General features: G+C 45.3%; 1 protein-coding gene across 1 annotated transcript; it reads left to right on the forward strand.

The window, feature by feature from the left end:
- The first annotated feature begins 4,807 nt into the window (after positions 1 to 4,807).
- On the forward strand, positions 4,808 to 21,509 carry LOC136576225 (uncharacterized). The gene is made up of 6 exons (XM_066575335.1): positions 4,808 to 6,491; positions 9,272 to 9,437; positions 11,625 to 11,829; positions 12,751 to 13,367; positions 15,496 to 15,641; positions 18,908 to 21,509. The coding sequence occupies exons 1-6, from the start codon at positions 4,921 to 4,923 to the stop codon at positions 19,704 to 19,706; spliced, it is 3,504 nt and encodes a 1,167-aa protein (XP_066431432.1). The 5' UTR covers positions 4,808 to 4,920; the 3' UTR covers positions 19,707 to 21,509.
- The last annotated feature ends 270 nt before the right edge of the window (positions 21,510 to 21,779 follow it).

Here is a 21,779-nt window from a genome sequence, read left to right on the forward strand (position 1 = left end):
GCACCTCAGAAATATTGCTAAAATACGGTCGATCCTCACCACAGACACAGTAAAGACACTCGTGGTCGCCCTCATCCACTCCCGACTCAACTACTGCAACTCACTATTCATCGGCCTCCGCCGCACCAGACTCTGCTTCTGCAATCCATACTAAATGCAGCAGCTAGGCTCATTTTTCTATCCAGTCGTTACTCAGATGCCTCTGCACTATGCCAGTCGCTGCATTGGCTGCCCATCCACTACAGAACTAAATTTAAACTCCTCACCCACAAAGCTCTGCATGGCGCTGCCCCACCATACATTGCTTCCCTCCTGTCTGTACACCACCCAGCCCGCTCACTCCGATCCGCTAACCCTCTCAAACTAAACACCCCTCTAGTACGAACCTCACATGGTCGCCTACAGGACTTCACCAAAGCAGCAGCGATCCTCTGGAACGCTCTACCCCAAGGCATCCGGACAATTTCCAATGTGCAAAACTTTAGACGCGCCTTAAAAACGCACCTCCTCAGAGAGGCATACCAAATCTCCTGACCTAGTCCCCTGCCCCTCCCTATGGCTCCTCACACCTTCCACCCTGCTTATTGGATACGACCTCTACCCCTGCACCTCCTTACCGCCCCCACCCCGTTTGCTTTCTAATAACTGATTTCCACATGAAGTCCCCTACTGCCTGTGTTCCCCATGCCTCGCTCCCCCTCCCCTTGTACCCCCTGTATCACTCCCACCCCGTGTGTTTCGAACTGATTGTATTTCACATGTAATTGTTGTATTGTTTGCTTTTCTCTCATGCTTGAAAGCGCTGCGGAATAAGTTGGCGCTGTACAAATAAAGAGTATTATTATCCTAATGTGAATCTTTAGCACTGTTACTATTATGTAATACTGTATTGTTATTTTACACAGAACGGCCACTTTATTATTAGACCCCATCTAGTAGTGCATCGGACATCCTCTGCCCTTCATTACTGCAACAATTCATTTTGGAGTAGATTCCACTGGGTGTTGAATTTGTTCGGCCCCTGGGGACAGGAAGCTTTTTGTAGTTCTCACAACTTAGATGGCAGTACTGACTTGCTCTGACCTTGAGGCCATAAGGAGTCATTGATTCATGCTGCTTGGGCCAAGTTCTTACCTACATCAGCACAGTTCAACAGAAATCTGGATTCATCTGACCATGTGATTTTTTTTTTTTCCTGTTGCTCAGTGATACCATTTTTGGCCTCCTTGCCCCCTGGAATCTTACCTTTTTGTTTGGCTTAGCCACAATGGTGCTGGAACTGGTCGTCCGCTGTCATAGCCTATCCGTACTAAGGAATGGCGAATTGTGTGTTCAGACACGTTAGTTCAAGCACCAGCGTCGTGTTTGGGTGCTCCTGACTGTGCAGCACCTGACATCCTCCTCTGACCCCTTTCGGTTATAGGTTGTTACAATCCACAGGATCCCCCTTTGCGGGATGCATTTGTTTAATCACGCCATTCTTGGTATACTCTCCACACTGTTACTTTAGACTACACGCAGTTGGCAGCTAGGCTAGCACAGATGACCTGGCCTCATTGGAAGTCATTGAGATCGGTGGATTTTCCCATCTAATGTGGATTCACGCTGAAACTGATCATGGAAATCTTGTCATGTAATTTTATACTGCAGGTCTAATTGCCATACAGCACAGGAAATGTCAATCATAAAAAGGTGGGGGGGGGGGGTCTCTAAAAAAGAGGCCATTAATTTGTATTACTTTATTGATGGATGTTGTAGTGGCCCAGAGTTAACGGGGCCCCTCGATCGTGTATGAATGCATTTGTCTTGTGCTTATGTATTGTCAGTGTCTTTCATGTTGCATGAATATGATGTGTATTGCACTGACTGAGTTAACTGTCTAGTATGCGAGGATGTCTGAGAAATGTATCTTGTTTGTCATGTGATCATGCTTTATATGTATGAATGCAAGGTGTTTTGCAAGAGAATAGAGATGAGCTAGCATACTCGCTAAGGGCAATTACTCGATCGAGCATTGTCCTTAGTGAGTATCTCCCTGCTCGCAAGAAAAGGTTCGGCTGTCGGCCCGGGTGACAGGTGAGTTGTGGCAGTGAGCAAGGGGGAACGGGGGGGAGAGAGGGAGAGAGAGATCCCCCCTCCGTTCCTCCCCGCTCTCCCCCGCCGCTCCCTGCCAGCCACCGGCAGCCGAACCTTTTCTTCCAAGCGGGCAGGTATTCGCTAAGGGCAATGCTCGATCGAGTAATTGCCCTTAGCAAGTATGCTCGCTCATCTCTACAAGAGAATCTTTTCCAGTCTGAGTTCTCAGTGAGCCACACAGACACCATGAGTTCTGTGTGGCTAGGAATGGAAGAGGAGGAAAGGTAACCTCAGCCTTCCCTGGGACTGCTGGCATGCATATGGCATTATTATTGTGCACCTTCCTTTTTGCAGCAGTTATTTAGGCAGTGGTAAGACCAAAAGGGCTTGGAATGCCAACAGAAGGTAACACACAGGGAACCATTCAACATAAGGCTGAGCCTGTTTACTGATAACTAGGACCTTGCTGATCAGTGTTTCCATAAACTCTGGTACATGTATCGCTGTCCGTGGTCCTGATCTTGGTCTGGTTCTCTCAAGTCACATGAAAGTCAGAAACAAGTAAGGGACCTTTTACACAAAGTGATTATCGTTCCAAAAATTGTTGGATTGTGCAAATATGAACGATATCTCTCAGTGTAAATACGGCTAATGAATGAACAACGAATGTTAATTCATTCACTTATCGTTCATGGCCCAAAAATCATTGTTCGCTTGTTTCGTGTAAATGGCGATCGTTCAGTCATTCACTGGTAAACTGTAAGCGATTTATCTGCGTGTATAAGCTATCTGCTCTGTCATCGATCGAATGATTTCTTGGTACGTGTAAAAGGGGCCTTAGGGAATCCAGGAGGACACAACCTGTGAGAGCTTCAGATTTTTCGGTTGTAGATCATGTTCACATGCAGCAGATTTTCTCCGCAGTGGATTTTGGTGCAGATACGCAATAAATTCTGCAACAAAATTTGCATAAAACACGAAGATTTTGATGCAGATTTTTGTGCAATTTTACCTCTTCGAATGATGGGTTGGAATCTGAGTTCACACCAAAATCCGTGCAGATTGTGATGATTTTTACAAAGCGATTCATCGCCAACATGCCTTGTTTGTTATGTATCAAGATGACTTTTAAGGGTGCGGGCTTTGGTGTGGATCCAATATCTGCAGCACATTCTGTATTGTTGACTTGGCAGATATCACACAACAAACCATGTCAAAATCTGCACCATTTGGTCTGGATTTGATGTGGTTCTTGACATGGATCCACGGCAGATTTCACTCTTTGAATTGAAGCGGTGAATTCTGCTCTGGATCCTTATCAAAATTCCTACTAAGGGCGCCCACCCACTGGCGATTTTTTTTCCCTGCGAAATTCGCAGCATTTTTTTCTCTGCAGTGGTCTATGGGACTTGCAATGTTAAAATCGTGATCGCGCAAAATCGCAATTTACCGCGAAATCGCGATTTTGCGCGATCGCGATTTTAACATTACAAGTCCCATAGACCCCTGCAGAGAAAAGAATGCTGCGAATTTCGCAGGGAAAAAAAATCGCCAGTGGGTGGGCGCCCTAAGGGTGCCCACCCACTAGCGTTTTTTTTCACTGCGAAATTCGCAGGTTTTTTTTTTCTGCAGGGGGTCTATGGGACTTGTAATGTAAAAATCGCGATCGCGCAAAATCGCGATTTACCGCGATATCGCGATTTTGCGCGATCACGATTTTAGCTTTGCAGTCCCATAGCCCAAAGACCCCTGCAGAAAAAAAAAAACGCTGCGAATTTCGCAGTAAAAAAACGCTAGTGGGTGGGCACCCTAAGGGTGCGTTCAAACGTCTCTGATTGGCTGGGATTTTGGTGCAGATCTATAGCAGATTTCATCCTTCCAATTGAAATCAAATAGAAGGTGTGCAATCTGCTGCAGATATGCACCAAAATCTGCAGTTAATCAGCGACATGTGAACGCACCCTAAGGCCTCTTTCACACAAATGTTATTTTAACACTCTAAAAGCTGCGCTAAAAAAAAAATCACAACTATCGGAGCGCTGAATCCCCACAAGGATGGAGGGAATCCCTGGGGAGATGAAGGGAGTCCCCGTGGAGAATCCCTTCATCCCACTGGGAATGTTGAACTCCATCCCCCTCCTTTCGATGGCCGGTTCGCATAGACTCCCACAGAAGACTATGAAGCTGTCGGCATTGTATCAAGTCCTATCTTTTGACGGAGTGAAATCTCGGAGTCAAGAAATCTCGTCTTTTGACGCTTGATTTTTTTCGGTGCGTCAAAAAATTCTTCATCTGAAATAACCCTTAAGGTGCAATTTTTTTTTTTTGACGTGCCAACTCTGTGTCAAAATTACAGTTGTATGAAAGAAGCCCAATAATGCAGATTTTGATGCAGTCCCTTGAAAGTAATTGTACCATAATTACAGTTTTCTATCCTAATAAAATCATTTTTTAACTCGTATATTTGTCCAAATGGGGGGTATTATAGAAGTTGTTTGCTTGTCGATAGGGGGCAGCAGTGCTACTTTTTGATTAACTTTAGCTATTAAATGACAGCTGCAGTCCACAAGACTGCATGCACCATTGTATTCCCGTGGACTGCAGCTGGAGCTTGATAGTTAAAATCAGTGCTACAAAAATTCTTCATGTAGCCCAGGCCTAACTAGATAAAGGGTATTAAGGTTGAAAACCATGGACATTAACTTTCCCTTTTCTTTCTTGTGAAGGATACGTCACCTGGGTGGATCCATTCAGCAAGGTCGCCATCATGGTCTCCACATAAAGTGCTCAGTAACTGTGGCAGAATGTGAGTACTCAGCAGACTGAGCAGCTGCTTTCCATACTATGGACGCTCAACATCATCACAGCTGCTTACAGGGACCCCTCTATCTCCTTCAACACCCGTGTGCAAAACTCCCATGTCCATCTGCTATGACATACATCCGCGCCGATGAACCGCATGAACATTCCAGAGTCATTCCAAGTCCCCAGAACTATCTGCTGTGCGCAAACCATGGCTTAGAGGAGCCCTCGCCGAGCAGCATGCATCCATTAAAGAATGTACATTGCCATCTTGCTGGAGGGCAGTTTCACCCTCTGCAAGCATGTCATGCAGGTAATGCACCAACGGGCACAAACATTGAACCCAGGCTGTATCGGAGCTTGGAGAACCTGCACTGGGCAGAATCAAGTGTGTTTGCACATTACAGGAGCATGGATAGCGAGTTCATTCTGCATTGTAGAAGCACCAGACACTTATCAGAAGGATCTGCAGGAAATATACCGCTCCAAGGCCTATCCGACAGGGTAGCCGGCCACCGGGACCTTCCTGCACCTCCTCTTGCCAAAGTTCATCAGTGGCTTTTTCTTACAGCAGATGACAAGGTCTCCTATGGTGATGCCAAACGAGAACTGAAAGAGAAGCTGAGGACTCACAGTTCCAAAATCGTTGAACCCAACAGGCCCGTCCGTCCCCAGGCTTGTTTGGTTGACTGCGTGGCAAGGGAAGCAGTGGACAAATTATGCCATTACTGCAAACACAAGGCACCCTGTAGTACAATATCTACAAGCCATCCAAGTAGCACAATGCCGGCCTCCAGGCAATGCACAAGTCTCTTACATCACAGAACCAGCACAGAGCACATTAAGCAAGAGGCCAAGAGGAGATTGCAGCTCCGAAGGCAAAATAGTTCCCCAAACCTGACACTGTACCAAGAAGAGAATGAAAGCAAAAGTCTAGTGAAGTCAAAGACTGCAGAGTCCTTCAAGGAGCATAGGCCATGTCCAAGCAGGGTGCTGGAAGCAGACACCACTAGAAGACCAAGTAGTGGCGGCAGATTCTACATCCCAACATTTGAAGAATTTAAGAAGATGCGCAGCAAGGAAAAGAATGGTTTGTCCAAGAGTGATGCCGACTTACAACCCACAGAGTCCTCCACCAGTACAACCTCAGACACCAACTCTGACCGGACTAATGGTAATTCTCCAAGCCTGGACCATGGACAAGACTCCATTTCTAAGTTCCATGAAGCTGGTACTTTGTTGGATCATCGCCAGCCTGACGGTGTTGCTGGAGATCGGTTCATTGTACAAGATAGTTCGTTAGACCAAAGAGCTCACCCTTCATGCTGGCCTACATTCACAGCTCCCATTTGTTCCAGTCCTGTGTCAAGGTTTCCATTACAGGCGTTAAACGTGCATAGCATGAAAGAGGAGCTTGTGGTGTATGAGCCCCATATGTCTGATGCTAATAGCGGATTCCCCAGGATGGCTGAGCAAGGTCTCCCTTCTGAAGCCCATTCTTCTTGCTGTCCATCTTTGCTTTTAGAAGCAACTGATCTGTCCGGTTATGGTGCCAAGCTGCAGAAAATGAAGGACGGCCTCATAGGATCAGCTCTGGATCTGATCAAGAAAAGGTAGCGTGATGTCTGAATCATGTGGGGTCATAACTGCTTAACGTATGACATCATGAGGAGATTGCATACACCATCCTAACAAAAGCAATTGGACACTAATTGAATCATAAGTAGTATTTATTTCCACATGGTAATATTTAGTGGGGCTCCTTTGGCCCTAATGACATCAAATACTCTCCATGGCATACGTCTTACTAATGTCTGACACACTTCACCTGGTATTTCCCTCCATTCATCCTGCAAATGTCTGTCAATGTCTCTGAAAAAATATGGATGCTGTCCATATTACCTGAGTGTGGTTCCAGTTTATCCCAAAGACATTCAGCAGTGTTCAGGTCAGGACTCTGTGCATCCTTATCCTCAAACCAACGTGAAACAATGATGGATGTGTGACAAGGCGCGTTGTCTTGTTGGAAGTATGGCCGGCCATTCCCAGAGTATTTCCACATTGTCGGCAGCACATTATTGTCTAGAATGTCAAGGTATACTTCTGTGGTAATGGTACTTGTCACTACAACCGACAGACTGAGACCATGCCACACCCAGGTACCTTCATCTGATGTAAAGATGGAGTAGCGTGATTTGTCACTTCATAAAACGTTCTTCCATTGCTCAACATTCCAGTGACGACACTCCTTGCAGCATTGTAGATGAACTGATACATCAGCTTTGAGAGAACTCACCAGATGTTTGCAGGATGAATGGAGGGAAATACCAGCAGAAATATTTCAGACCTTATTAAAAAGTGTGCCATGGAGAGTATCCAATGTCATTAGGGCTAAAAGAGCCCCAATAAGTATTAACATATTTGCTTCTTGCTCAGGAGTCCAATTACTTTTGGTAGGATAGAGTAGATAGCAGTTCTCTAAGATGCATTGATTATTGAATTTGCCCTATCAGAAGTAGAAATTGTTTAACATAAGATAACGAGGCTGCGAGGGATTTACATTAACTTCCTTGTTATTGCCATAGGTATTAAACAGAACACAAGCCTTGCTTATGGCAGTCCGTGTTCTTCCTGCGCAGCAATGGAGTTGCCATAGGCATGTGCTGAGTTCTCAGTCTCCTCCTTGCCACTAGCAGAATGTGAGTGAACTTGGTAATAAATATGGTGCCTCTAAAAGATATCCTTGTCCCTCAAACAACTGGTCATTGTCCACGGGAAAAGAAATTGAGGCATTGACCACTTCAGGACGTTAAACATTGTGGTTTTATGTTATTCCTGTAAATCGATGACTCTATGTTTGGGGTTGTTGCAGTTCTCTTACAGACTGCAGCAGGTTTTCCTGCAGTGTATTTAGCTGCATTACTTTTTCATGAGCCTTCCTGAGATTTTCCTGTGCCTTTTTCATGAACCTTCTAAGACCTACCGTATTTTTCGGACTAAAGAAATGCACTTTTTAGCAAGAAAAAAATCTTGCTAAAAAGTGTGTCTTTTGGTCCGATCTCAGGGGAGTCTGCCAGCACCACACACCCCTGACCGCTTCCATACTGATCAGGCACAGCTCCTTTGCACTGTAACTGATCATGAGGAACATTACCCCCACTAGGAAGTACTTTTTACTCCATAGCGCCGGTCTTTCCAGCGCAAAGACTGTGACCTCTGACTCTCCCATCCCAGTGTCTGCACTGCATACACTCCATGCAGTAATGCAGGGTGGGTCAGGGGTCAGAGTCTCTGATAATCAGCTGCGGCTGGACCAGAGCTACAGAATGAAGGTAAAATACTTCCTGGTGGAGTTTCTGCATGGCCAGAGGTACAGGGGGCACTATTACCACTGGGAGGGGCATTATTACCATTGTGGCAACTGGGACCCACTCTTACTACTCGGAGCTACTGGGGGCAACTATTACTACTGAGACCACTGGGGGCTACCAATACTATAGGGGGTACAATTATTATGGTGACCACTGGGGACACTATTATTAGTGAGGGCACTATTATCATTGGGGACCATTATTACTACTGGGACCACTGGGGGTTACTACTACTCCTGGAGCACTATCACTACTGGGGGACCACTGATACTACTGGCAGCACTATTACCACTGGGGGCCACTATTATTATTGGGGCATTACCATTACTGGGGGACCACTGATACTACTGGAGACCCTATTACTACTGGGGGCCACTATTATAATTGGGGCACTTTCACTACTTGGACTACTGGGGGTCTCTGATACTAATGGGACCACTGGGGACCACTATTACTATTGGGGGCACTATTACCACTGTAGACCACTATTATTACTGAGACCACCGCAGCTATCCAAGTCCACTTGAAACTAAACTCTCCATTTCTTTAGCTCAGCAAAGACATTTTAATTAGTATGAAATATTTTTGGCCTATTTTCTGTTGCCTAAATCCAGATACATCTTATAGTCTGAAAAATACGGTACTTCCCCGTTTGACTTGTGACCGACAAAGGCTACCTTCACATGATGAAATCCGCATCGAAAAAAATCTGTACGGATTTCAATGGACAACCGCGGCAAAAATCAGCACACTTAAATGTGGATTACTGCTGTGGATTTGCAAATTGGCTGCTGCAGATTCACCTCATATGAAGGGGTTAATCCACGTGCAGAAAACCGAAACGGAATCTGCATCAAGAAGTGACATGCCAGTTCTTTTTTTATGCAGGACAGATTCTACTTCTTCTCTTTGCAGTCCCCTCCTGGCCGGTGGAGGAGGACGCAGGGCGGCAGTCTTGTCATCCAGGTGATCCATTCTCTGCTGTTGTTCTGAGTGATGCTAGAATTTTGCTTTCTTTCCAGTTGCAGTTCTGAAAGTGCTGAGACTCCAACCAGTGCATCATGTGACACCCCGAAAACCGAAACCACACCGGAGCGACAGCGCAGTCAATCACCTACTGTATCCATGGCAACAAAAAGTTATAAAAAGGCGCCAAGCAATGAGTTACCCTCTGGCCTCAAGCCTAGTGTAAGTATGGAGGCAGCTGCGCTTGGGTGCAGGATGCCAAGGTCTTGGGCAAGAATGATAGAATCTCCTTCCAAGTTGTATGGCAACTCCTCCTCGACCCTATTTTCTCCTTTTGCCAGCTGTGTGACCCTGAATCTTATCCTCCGTATGCAATGGCTGTATTTCCATACAGCGAAAACTGCTTACGGGAAAAATCCCACCACCTGCGGCCACGTGACCTTACTGGCATTATCGTGCGACCATTGGCTGCCATAGCGGGTAGGGTTTTGGCCATACGTGGTTGTCACTCTATGGAAGCAGAGCTTAACTGATTTACAAATGACTGATCATTAACTAGTACTCATTCAGATAACTCTCTGGATGTTGTTCTGAGCCGCCATTTACGTAAGGGGTCAGAGCACCCAGGGTGTCCCTAGCAAAGCTTGCCCAAACCGTTACTCTACCATCGCCAGCCAGACAAGGAGGGGTCATCGATTCATGCTGCTTGCACCAAATTACGATCTTCCCAGCAGCACGGGGCAACACAATCTGGATTCATCTGACCAGGTGATATTTTTCTACAGCTGATCCAAGTGATCAAAGTTTTGCGCTATTTCGCCCCCGAGAGTCTCATCTTTCTGTTTCTTTTAGACACAATGGGGCTGGATCTTGTCTGCCATCCGTGCCAAGGAACACAGACAGATTTGTTTTGCTCCACTTCTGGATTCCGCGGCAAATACCTTCTATGTACTTTTTCATGTACATTTGCGAATTTCTGCTTATGGAGGAAAAACTGCAGCATTGTCTATTTTAGTGCGGATTCCACAGAAACGGCTTCCATTGAACTCAATGGAAGCCGTCCGACCTGCGGCCCTCCCGCATTGACACTGCAGAAAAATTGCAGGTACCTGCGTCATTGCCTAGCAACGACGCGGGAAAAGTAGGGTCTGGAAAAAAAAAAAAATCTACTGCGCATGACCAACGGTTCGCATTGCGGACTATCCGCAGTACAGAAAGAAAAAAGAAATGACAGGTACACGCGGATGCCGGCTCGGCACAGGGTCGGATCCTGCTGCAGGCTCCCGCATACAGAATCCAACCCAGTAGTCTGCAGCCGGCCTTGGAGTACCAGTATTCTAGTCAGCTGCTGTTGAATGTGCAGCGCCTGTTTGATGGTCAGAAAGATTCCTGATATCCTCCTCTGACCCCTTTCAGTGATGAATTGCTTATGTCCACAGGATCTCCTTTCGCCTCGATCACACCATTCTCAGTATACGCTCTACACTGTTACACGAATAAAAACGTGATTGTCTGTGAAATCCCGGCCCCGGCTAGTCTAGCACCGATGACCACACCTTGTTGGAAGTCGCTCAGATTGCTGGATTTTCCAATTTTAATGTGGATTCATGCTGAAACTGATCCACGGAAATTTATGCTCCACCCCAGGTCACGGGGGGCAATTTCCATACATGGAAGCTCCAATCATGAACTGCCCGAGGTCTCTAATAAAGTGGCTATTCGATGTATATGGCACATATCACTACACTCTGTTAAGGCTCGATCCCACGAGAGGAGATCCGCGCGTATTTCCGCGCAGAAAAAAAAAAAACACACCGCAGGTGCAGACGAAAATCTGCACCTACCAAAGAAAGAACATATGGGTGGCAATAGACGTGGTCATGCAAATTTTTTCCCGCACGCGGTGCGTTTTTTTTCCGCGCAGAAATCGGTGCAGATCTTCACTTGTGTGACCGAGCCCTTAACCAGTAATGCCGGCCATAGCCATTTATTGGCTGCAAACTAGGACTTTGGTCTCCCTGAAAAGTGTCTTCTCCTCACATGATATATTTGCAGAGACTACGATGTATTGTGCTAAGAACATCCCTCCTCTTATGATTTATACACGTAGACATTGATATAATGAGTGGTAATGATTACACATGGAACGGCAAGGCATGCACCATCAGATATATCTCACAACTCACCACCCCCGTGTAGAAGAAAGCTGCTGCGCACAAACCGGGAGCTGTAACAGAGAGTCGCCCACCTGCTCCCGCGGACGGCAGCCTCGGACAATCACTGGGCCACAGTCCCCCCTGACAACACACTGAACCAGCTGGAGGTGTGAAGTGGCACAGGGAGTGGGAGAGAGGCTGTTAGTCACCGACTTGTGAGTGATCATCATTAAGTGTCTGCTTTGTTTTTCAGATCTGTAGCCCTGGATGTCGGAGGTCCAGCTCAGACATGACTCACGAAGCGGCGGAATCCGGAAAGGCCCAACGTGGGTGTCGCCTACGCCCACATTTTAGTGACCCCATGCCCACTGATGCCGTGAAGAGAAAACAGTTAGAGCTGAAAATTGCAGCAGCTGCTCGTCACCATGCTCAGAAAAGGAGGCAGGAGAGAGAAAACGGTACCTGTCCAACACACCTGGCTGATGCATTCTTACTTCCAATCCTTTATATCATATCTTACACTTCAGTTTCATCCACTGCTGCATTTTCCAATCTTGCTATTTTTCTGTTAGCTCTCAGGTTGCAGGACTTCACATCTCCATCCTACCACTACACAGACTTCATTTTCATCCACAGCTGCATTTCCAGTGCTGCTGCTTTCCTGTTAACTCTCAGGTTGCAGGACTTCACATCTCTATTCTACCCCCACACAGAGTACGGTCTGTCTTACTGCAGGGTGTGGGATGTAGTGTTCACACCAGACGCTGCACAACATTCTGCACTAAAAGACACTTGCAACATAGTAACACAGTATGTTAGGCTGAATGAAGACAATGTTCATCTAGTACAGCCCTTTTCAACCCCCCTTTGCTGATCCAGAGGAAGGCAAAAGAAAACCCCAACGAACCAATTTAGCTCATTTAGAGGAAAAAAAATTCTTCCTGACTCCATAATGGCAGTCAGAGTACGCTAGCTCACAGCAAAGCGTTACGTTTTGTGTCTGCTATTACAGAGATGAGCGATTTCTAGAGCCAGGCAACAGAATTACGATTGCAGCTCTGGAGAACGCTGGATAATAAGGCATGATGTAACTTAGGATGGGTACAGTAAAGCAAATGTAGACTTACTAAAATCATAAATAAATGTAAAAAACTTGATCAAGGGAGGGATATCCTATTGACAACCAACCTAAGCAACTCTATGAGTGGGAGCCATATAGCTAAAGCCAATAGCAGGATTATTATTAGGAGGCTTTCCCTGCACTGAACCATAATGCCATTGTGAAAATGTAGCATCAACCTGTTGTTTTCAACCACCCATAAGATATATGACATGATAATATGATCCGATTGCTAATTTTCATCTTCCACATTGTACAGGACCAGTTCTGATGAAGGCCAACACCACAACATCATGCAACTCCAACAAAGAGAGCACTTACACCACCGGTCATTCCTACCGATCGCGCCATCGCTGGAGTAACATCAGCAGCCTGAGCACAGACAGCGGGATTGTTGGGGTCAATGATGAGAGGGAAGAATGTGAAGGGAACACAAGACCTATAAAGCCAGGAGAGGTGGAGAGGGTGGACAGTGGGATTGGAGATGCACTTTCCAGAAAGTGGAGAGCTCGAGTGGCAGAAGCATCAGCTTCTCTGGAGGCCTGGGAGGCGCATCGGCCATGTATAGACTGTGGAGAGAGTAATTTATCTATGGACTCTGAGAGCAGAGGCAAAAGGAGAGAGACATTGTGTATGAAATGTGCCACTCGTAGGATGGAACATAAAGAGGCCGTACTTGAATTCGTCAACACAGAATCCAGTTACGGGGAGGATCTGCGGATAATAAAAGAGGAATTCTATCTCCCTATGCAGACGGCGGGACTGCTAACACGGGAACAGCTGGCTGTCGTGTTCAGCAACATACAGGAACTCATTGACCTCAACGAGAGGTTCCTGGAGGTCCTACAAGAGGAAATTGACCAAGCCTTTGACCAGGTAAATTCAATGAAAATATTATTCTATATTCTATTTTCAGAATTCTTTCATGAAAAATGTTCCTCATGAATGTTTAAACCACATAGCTTAAGCCCAGCTGCAAGATTCCCCACTGCACGCCCAAACACCACTATGGAGACAACCTCACACCTCAAACACTTCTATGGGACATGATTCAGGAGCGAATGAGAAACTAAACGGAGCTATAGTTTGGTCCATCAACACCAAGACACTGCCTGACATCCTGCGAACTTCCATCAATACCAGGACACCGTCTGATATCCAATGAACTAACATCACTACCAGGATTTGAGAAAGTTTCATTAACTTCCATCAACACAAAGACACTGCCGGAAATGTCATGAGTTTTAAGCAAAATCAGGACACTGCCTGACATTTCATTAACTTCCATCAATGCCAAGATTCCAGCTCACAACCCATGAGCTTTCATCAACACCAGGACACTACCTGACATCTCATGAACCTCCATCAATGCCAGGACCAATACTTAAAACAACAGCAGTTCAGAAAGCGCCTCAGGGATTAATAGTGGGTTATCCGCTTTAACATTTTCAGATCCTCTATGAACAAGGAGAGCTGCAATGACAATTTGGGTTTTTTTCTCAAAAGAGAATATCCCCCAAAAAATTTTTTTTAAAAAAGTAGGGGGCTTCTTGGTAGATACACCCCCCTCCTCCAGAGTAAGTGCCGTCCCTATTCTCTTTTTCCTTTCTTTTGGATTGACTATTTGTTTGGGTCATCGCTTTACATATTCTATGAGTACAGACTTTTTTTTCCCCCTTCTATTCACGGCTTGTTGTGTTTTATTTTTGGGGGATATTCTCTTTTGAGAAAAAAACCCAAATTGTCATTGCAGCTCTCCTTGTTCATAGAGGACCAATACCTGACATCCCATGAACCTCCATCAACACCAAGACCAATACCTGATTTCCCATGAACTTCCATCAACACCAAGACCAATACCTGACATTTCATGAACCTCCAACAATGCTAGGACCAATACCTGACATCCCATGAACCTCCATCAATGCCAGGACCAATACCCAACATCCCATGAACTTCCATGAACACCAAGACCAATACCTGACATCCCATGAACCTCCATCAGTGCCAAGACCAATACCTGACATCCCATGAACCTCCATCAGTACCAAGACCAATACCTGACATCCCATGAACCTCCATCAGTGCCAAGACCAATACCTGACATCCCATGAACCTCCATCAGTGCCAAGACCAATACCTGACATCTCATGAACTTTCATCAACTGCAGGACACTACCTGACATCTCACAAATGTCCCAAGAAAGCAAATGATGAGCAGCATAAGCAAGTGCTTCAAATAAAATGCATCAGTCTTGATGCTCCTTTATTGCTTCAAAAACACATAAGTTTTGACCCGCACAGCGGTCTTTTTCAAGACTGGTGCATTTTATTTGAAGCACTTGCTTATGCTGCTTATCATTTGCCTTCTTGGGACTGAGTTTTATGGACTGTGGAGTCAAGTTCTTTGCTGAGCGTGGTATACTTGGAAGTGCTGCTGAACTTCATTCACTTTAAAGATCTCACAAACGTCCATCAACAGTAGGACACTACCTGACATCTTATGAACTTCCATCTACACCAGTAACAATACCTGACATTTCACAAACTTCCAGCAACACCTGGACACCACCTGACATCTCATGAACTTACATCAACAGCAAGACACTCCCTCACATCTCACAAACTTCCATCAACCCCTGGACACCACCTAATATCCCATAAACCTTCATTGTCTGAAATGCCATGATCTTCCCTCTGCCGCAGTACACTGCTTGACATCCCATGAACTTGTATCCGCACCAGGACATTGCCTGACATGCCTCAAACTTCCATCAACACTATTCTACAGTCAGGTGCAGACAAGCAAGATACCAGATCAGTCACCTCTATGAGACCTGAAACTCCGACAACCGTATTTTGCACATTTAGACCATGAAGGATCACAGCTTTTCCCTCTCACAATTCAATAATTGCACAGTTCCTGTCATGTAAGAGCCTTTTAGAGAAGTGACTCCAGCAGGTTTTGCTGACACATATCATTGTGTTTTGTTGCTGCCTGTAGGGGGATGATGATCTGATGACCATCTGCATTGGGGAGATCTTCTTGGAGTTTGTGAACATGCTTCCCGCCTTCCAGACTTACTGCCTCCAACAACCAACCTCTATGGCAACACTGAATGCTCTGGAGAAAGAGAAGGAGCTTCTCAGGTGAGACGAGATGAGTCAGGAGGACTACCGGATCACAGACTGGCTCCATTCTATCACATATCATAGAAATGGAGGATTATAGTAAATGAAGTTTACTAGAATTTACAAGTGTCATTCCTGCAGCTCCAATAGCTTTCATGTTATATTGTGAGGCTTCACCTTCCACATCAATGTCCACAACTGTCTGGTGTTAGTAAATCCACACAATGTGGCACATTTACTAGTATGCTGTCTAATACATGGACAACGTAACATTAGTGAGACAGTCCAAAGGTGCGCCAAATCTATCCCAGTGTTGTGTGCTGTTTGATAGACTTGGCTCAGCCATAACTCAGTTTCCTACTTGATACCACCTATCGGGGGGAATACTTTAGATCAGTGTTAACACCTAAAAACTAGCGCACACAGTAGTACTAAATCTGGCACATTTCGAGAAATTTGTGTCTACTTTTCTGGCATCAAAATTTTTCACAACTAGTGCCAGAAAGAATAGTAAATCTGACAACGCCAGACACTGATGTATAGAAGCTGCAGGAGTTTGGTCTTGTAACTCTAAACACTGATTAAATAAACAGCAAAAGTCAAAGGAGCATCCATGGAAAACGCAGCGTTTAGTCAGTCATCATAAAAAAGGTTACAGACGGCAAGGTTTCGGCTTCACATAGAACATGAGGCTTGACACGGGTCGTGCAAAGCTAAAATGTCAGTGTTTGTAACCTTTTTTTTAATGATGACTGAGTAAACACTACATTATATGTAGATGCTCCGATGTCTTGGATTTTACTTTTTATATGATGAAGTAATCCGGTGGTAAGATTGCAGCGACTTCAGTACAGAGGACTACTAGTGCTGCGGGGGATTTATACCATTGATTTAAATGTTGATTATCCAGCAAAGATGTCAATTAGTAAACATTTTTTTTCCAAATCTTACACATACACACACTATATATATATATATATATATATATATAGTAGCAAGGGGGATACTCTTGCCTCGGGATCGCTGGTCTCTCGTACCAGAAATGGCGCACCACACGAGTAAACACGGCTCAGGAATAGCAGATATCTTTGTCTGGCTCCTGCCAGTGTTTATTGCACAGCACGTCACAGCACAGCAAATCACAACAACGTCCATAAGCACCCCAACTTGGGTGGGAGTCCAGGGGCGTCATCCCTGTCGGACTCTTTGCCTTTTTAGGCCACCAGCCTGCAGCACCTTCCTATGCTGCGCTGGCCCTCTCTCTCAGGTGTTGAGGTTAGGGGTATCACCCTGTCAGCCTCTGGCCTTCTTGGTCTGCACCAGACCCTGGGACTAACAGCCCTCCCAGCTCCATTGAGCTGTCTCTCTCCCCTTTGTCTTTGGCAGGAACCGGCTTTTCTCTGGTTCCTGCTCCACCCCTTGGATAACCCTAGCACCAGAAGTCCTGTCTCTGGCCCTCTACAGGCCCTTCTGTGTACTGCACTGCTACTATATATATATATATATATATATATATATATATATATATATATATATATATATATATGTATATATATATATATATATATATATATTACCCCCCCCCCCATTTGCCAAATTTAAAAACGTTTCGCCGTTTTCAAAAAACAATCCAACAAGAACAATCTTTCTATAGCTGAACACAACTAATATAACAAGCGGTTTCTCCAAGTTCACCACAAAGTTTCACTTTTAATGACTACTGCAGTCTCAGAATTACTCACCCCCTCATGATCACCTTTTGCTCTTTTGACCTGCTGCAAACCATATCTCTTGGAACATTCAGTGCCTTTGCTATATTTTTGCATCCTTCTCCTTGTTTGTACAAGGCAATGATCTCTGCTCTTAGCTTTTTGAACTACTCTCTTGACTTAGCCATATTTCTAAGAAGCACGTCACAGTCAACAAAGTCCAAGCCAGTCCAGGTATTTCATGCGTTTTGAATCTCAAGCACACCTGATTCAACTAATGAAACCCTTGGTTAGTTGCATCAGGTGTGCTTGAGACAATATTTGATTTGCAAATGAGGGATTCTGTTCAGGGGGTTGAATAATAATGAGACTGCAGTAGTCCTTAAGGCTGGGTTCACACAGGGCAGATTTGCTGCTGTTTTGCCGCGATTTGCCGTTGCATATCCGCACTGCGGCAAAACCGCTGCGTTTGCAGTGCAATGCAGTACAAATGTGTTTGGGCAAAAAGCTGTTCTCACAGGACTCATTTTTTCCACACTGCCGCAGTGCGGAAATGCAACTGCGCGCAGTTTTTCAAGACGCAGCATGTCCATTCTTCTGTCTTTTCCGCAGCGCTTTTTTGTCCATAGACCGCTATGGATGCAGCAAAATCCGCAAGACAAAAATAACCCTTTGAAGCCGTTTTGCCACAGAAGCAGTTCTTCTGCGGCAAAACCGCAACGGAAAAAAACGCAGCAAAACCGCAACAAATCCACCCTGTGTGAACCCAGCCTAAAAGTTGCACTTTATGTTGAGTTTCGAGAAACAACTTCTTGTATTCGTTGTGTTGGGGTATTTAACCCTTTCCAATCCATTTATTTTTTCTCATCCATTCTCTCTAGCTCCAAATAAATTGAAGCTGGGGAGAATGGATGAGAAAAAATAAATTTTCCCTTCACCCTCCTGATCAGGAGGGTGCAGGTGGTCACTACATTCTCCCTTTAGCCTCCCAGCTAGGTGATCATGTGACAGCTGGGATCAGGTGACACCGGTGGTCACATGATCGTGGGCCGGGATCTCCATGCATTACATAGCGCTAACTGAGCGCTATATAATGTGTAAAGGAGAAGGCAGAAAAAACACTTTCTGCCTTCTCCTCGGGGGTCCTCGATGTGTCTGACAATCGGGTGCAGATACACTCATGCACTGCAGTGTCGGACCTGTCCCAACCTTGAGGCTGTGGAGGAAAATGATGATGTCGGGGCAGGCCCGACATTGGATTGGAAAGGGTTAAATTGTTATTATTTGATTGTTATTTTACAAACAGATGAAAGTTTGTAAATTTGGCAAATAAACTTAATTTGCAATGGGGGAGGGTAAATAATTTTGATGACAACAGTTTATAGACTTTTTAAAAAAATATTAATTCAGCCTCAGGGCCTAATTCACAGTTATAAAGTTATTTTGCCACCTACTGCCAATGAGAGGTATTGCAGTGTCTGCCTTAACTATTAGATTACTATGGAGGAGGTAGATACTACTGTCTATTGTCCTGACTGCATTTGAGTCCCTTTCTTTATCATCTTTTCATTTCAGAATCTTTCTGGATGTGTCTCAGAATGATAACACCGCCCTGCGACGTATGAACCTCCGATCTTTCCTCATGGCTCCTTTACAAAGGGTCACCAAATACCCGCTGCTGCTGAGCCGGATCCTCAAGAGCACAACAGAATTTCATCCGGATCACAGCAGCTTGTGGGAAGCCAAGAGCAGGATCGAATCGCACTTGGAGCACATAAACATGAAGACGCGGCAGGAGGGAAACACGTGGACGTTACGCTCTTTCCGCAGGGAGAGCAGGAAGAACAGGGAAGTGACCAACATTGAGATGAGGGAGATGGCCATCAAGCAGGTGGGTTGGCCAAGGGAAGAGACACGCTTTATTAAAGAGGGGCTTCTGCAGATGGCACAACCTACAGACGGACAATGGGTCAAGAAGGGATGCAAGGCGCTAAAGTTCCATAATGTGCATGCACTACTGATGGTGAACGTAACGAGAACTTCAGATGCCGGCCTGGAAAGCTGCTCTTCTGACCGAATGGTGAAAGATGCTGTTTTGGTGCTCATTAAAGACAAAAGTAATGGGAAATTTGTGATGCTCAGGGACCCCCTGAGACTTGCCCACTGTGTGGTATCCACTGATCCAGACTGTGAAGATACCTTTGAACTCCTGGAGGTCAGGAAAGAAGGGTTTGTTTTTCGGGACAGTGACAATTCTCGAACTCAACACTGGTTCCAACAGATGAAGAGTTACTCCAGCGAGCTAGGATCCTGGAAGAAGCGTCGTAATGCTCTCCCTAATATAATGATAAGCACAGTGCAAAACCGGTCCTGAAACTGGAACCTACGGGGAAAGGAGACCCAAACAGCCGCACAAATGTAACAGAGTAAACCAACACAGTTGATGTCTCATCGTCCTAGCACAGGTTCTGCACATATAAAGCTCAGCTGGATGTCCTATACAGTTATATACACTGAATGGCCCCTTTATTACAGACCCCCATTTAGTAGTGTGTTGGACCTCCAGAAGCGTACTGGAGGAATATCGGCCCCCGCGGACAGGAAGCTTCTAGGAGTTGCTGCAGATTAGATGGAGGTGCTGACATGTTCTGACCAGGAAGGGGTCATCAATTCATGCTGCTTGCACCAAATTCTGACCTCCCAAAAGCACAATGCAGAAGGAATCTGGATCCATCTAAGCAGGCAATGTTTTTGCGCTCTTTTGCCGACTGGAGTCTCATCTTTCTGTTTCTCTTTGACACAACTGGTTGTCTGCTGTTATAGCCCACCCAGTCTAAGGAACGGCAAGTTGTGCATTCGGACACGTTAGTTGTAGCACCACCATAGTATTCAGCTGCTCTTTACTATGTTGGTCAGAATGATTCCTGACATCCTACTCTGACCCCTTTTGGTGATGATTTTTTTTCCCGTCCGCAGGATCCCATTTCGTTGGTTGTTTTTTCTCAATCACGCCATTCTTAGTATACCCTCCACACTGATGCAGGCAGTGAAATCCAGGCCACGGCTACTCTAGCAGCAATGACTTGGCCTCGTTAGAAGTCGCTCAGATCATAGTCTAATTTCCATACAGAGAAGCTCCAATTGTGAAAGGGCTGGTGTCTGTAATACAGTGACCATTCAGTGTATATCCCTTATCCCAGTCTTCAGCTGTAGCCATTGCCTGAAGATTTCTGTACCTATGGCATGGTCACTAGTAAGACTGTCCCTGGTTGTCCAGCTGTGACTCCTGATGCAGAAGCACAACGAAAAAAGATCCTCAAACCTCTCGAGGTCCTAGAGAAATGTTTACTCATCTTCTGAGTAATTGTGATGTAGTTCGCATGAACTTTGCATATTAATAATCAGGGGACTTTAGGAAAAGGCCACCTCGTGGCTCAAGTCATCTTTGGTGTCTTTTTCATGGTGTTATACCCTACACAAAATCATCGCTGGTAAGGAGCCAAAGTGCTGGTATCAGTGGGCAGGAAGAGAGATGTGGGTGGGATAGGGGTAGGGGCCCGCTGGGCACAAATAAATAAACCACCTCCTGTTATCAGGTGTGCCGATTGGTCGCTGCCGTAAAAATCGTCAGATTACGAGCTCCAGTGGCAGAGGCCCAATGAAGACTAGCTAGTAGAGAACAGCATAGATAGCAATTACTAAATATGTTCTATCGGCATTGCATTTTGCACAAGTGGAAATGGCCCAAAAAGTTACCTGCAGGGAAGTTCAAAAACCCTCTTGGTCTCCTGCAGGTGAGGATTGGCTTGCTCTCACCTGCAGAAAGTGTAACCTTGGGAATATATATCAGAATTGCTATTTATTCCGTCATTTACTGTGATCCTCCTTGCAGCGATGACATCACCGACATCTGACATCATCCAACTGTAAATATGTAGTCAATTTTTTTTTTCCAAAAAAAACCTCCAGCACATTTCAGTCCGTTTTGGTTTGTCGGATCTTCTGCACTTTCCTGAGTCACTTGAGGCCTTCCTCCCTGGAGGTTGCTGAAGGTGAAGCAGATTTCAAACTCATATTGTGTGTGTTGGTTATTAATCTATAAAATGCAAATGATGTGCAAAATCCAGCATCGAAAAATCTCTAAATAAAGTCTCAGCAGCCGCTGCCTCGCACAGTCTCCACCCCCGTCATTTATGTTGATTGATTCCCTCTGCCATATGTTTGAAGAGTTATAAGGGGTCTTTCACACTAGTCAAAGACCCCTTATAAATCCTCAATTTGGCCACAAAACGCAGATGAATCTAAATGAGGATTTTGATGTGGAATTGGCGGCAGAATTAGGCCATCTTCAATTTCGCATCAAAATCTGAATGGAGGCGTAGGAAATCTGGTGCAGAATTTTCAGGGTTGCGGCCAAATTCAGTCCGTCTGAAAGGTCCTTAAAGCG

Source organism: Eleutherodactylus coqui, chromosome 8, assembly GCF_035609145.1.
Source record: "Eleutherodactylus coqui strain aEleCoq1 chromosome 8, aEleCoq1.hap1, whole genome shotgun sequence".
NCBI lineage: Eukaryota > Metazoa > Chordata > Amphibia > Anura > Eleutherodactylidae > Eleutherodactylus > Eleutherodactylus coqui.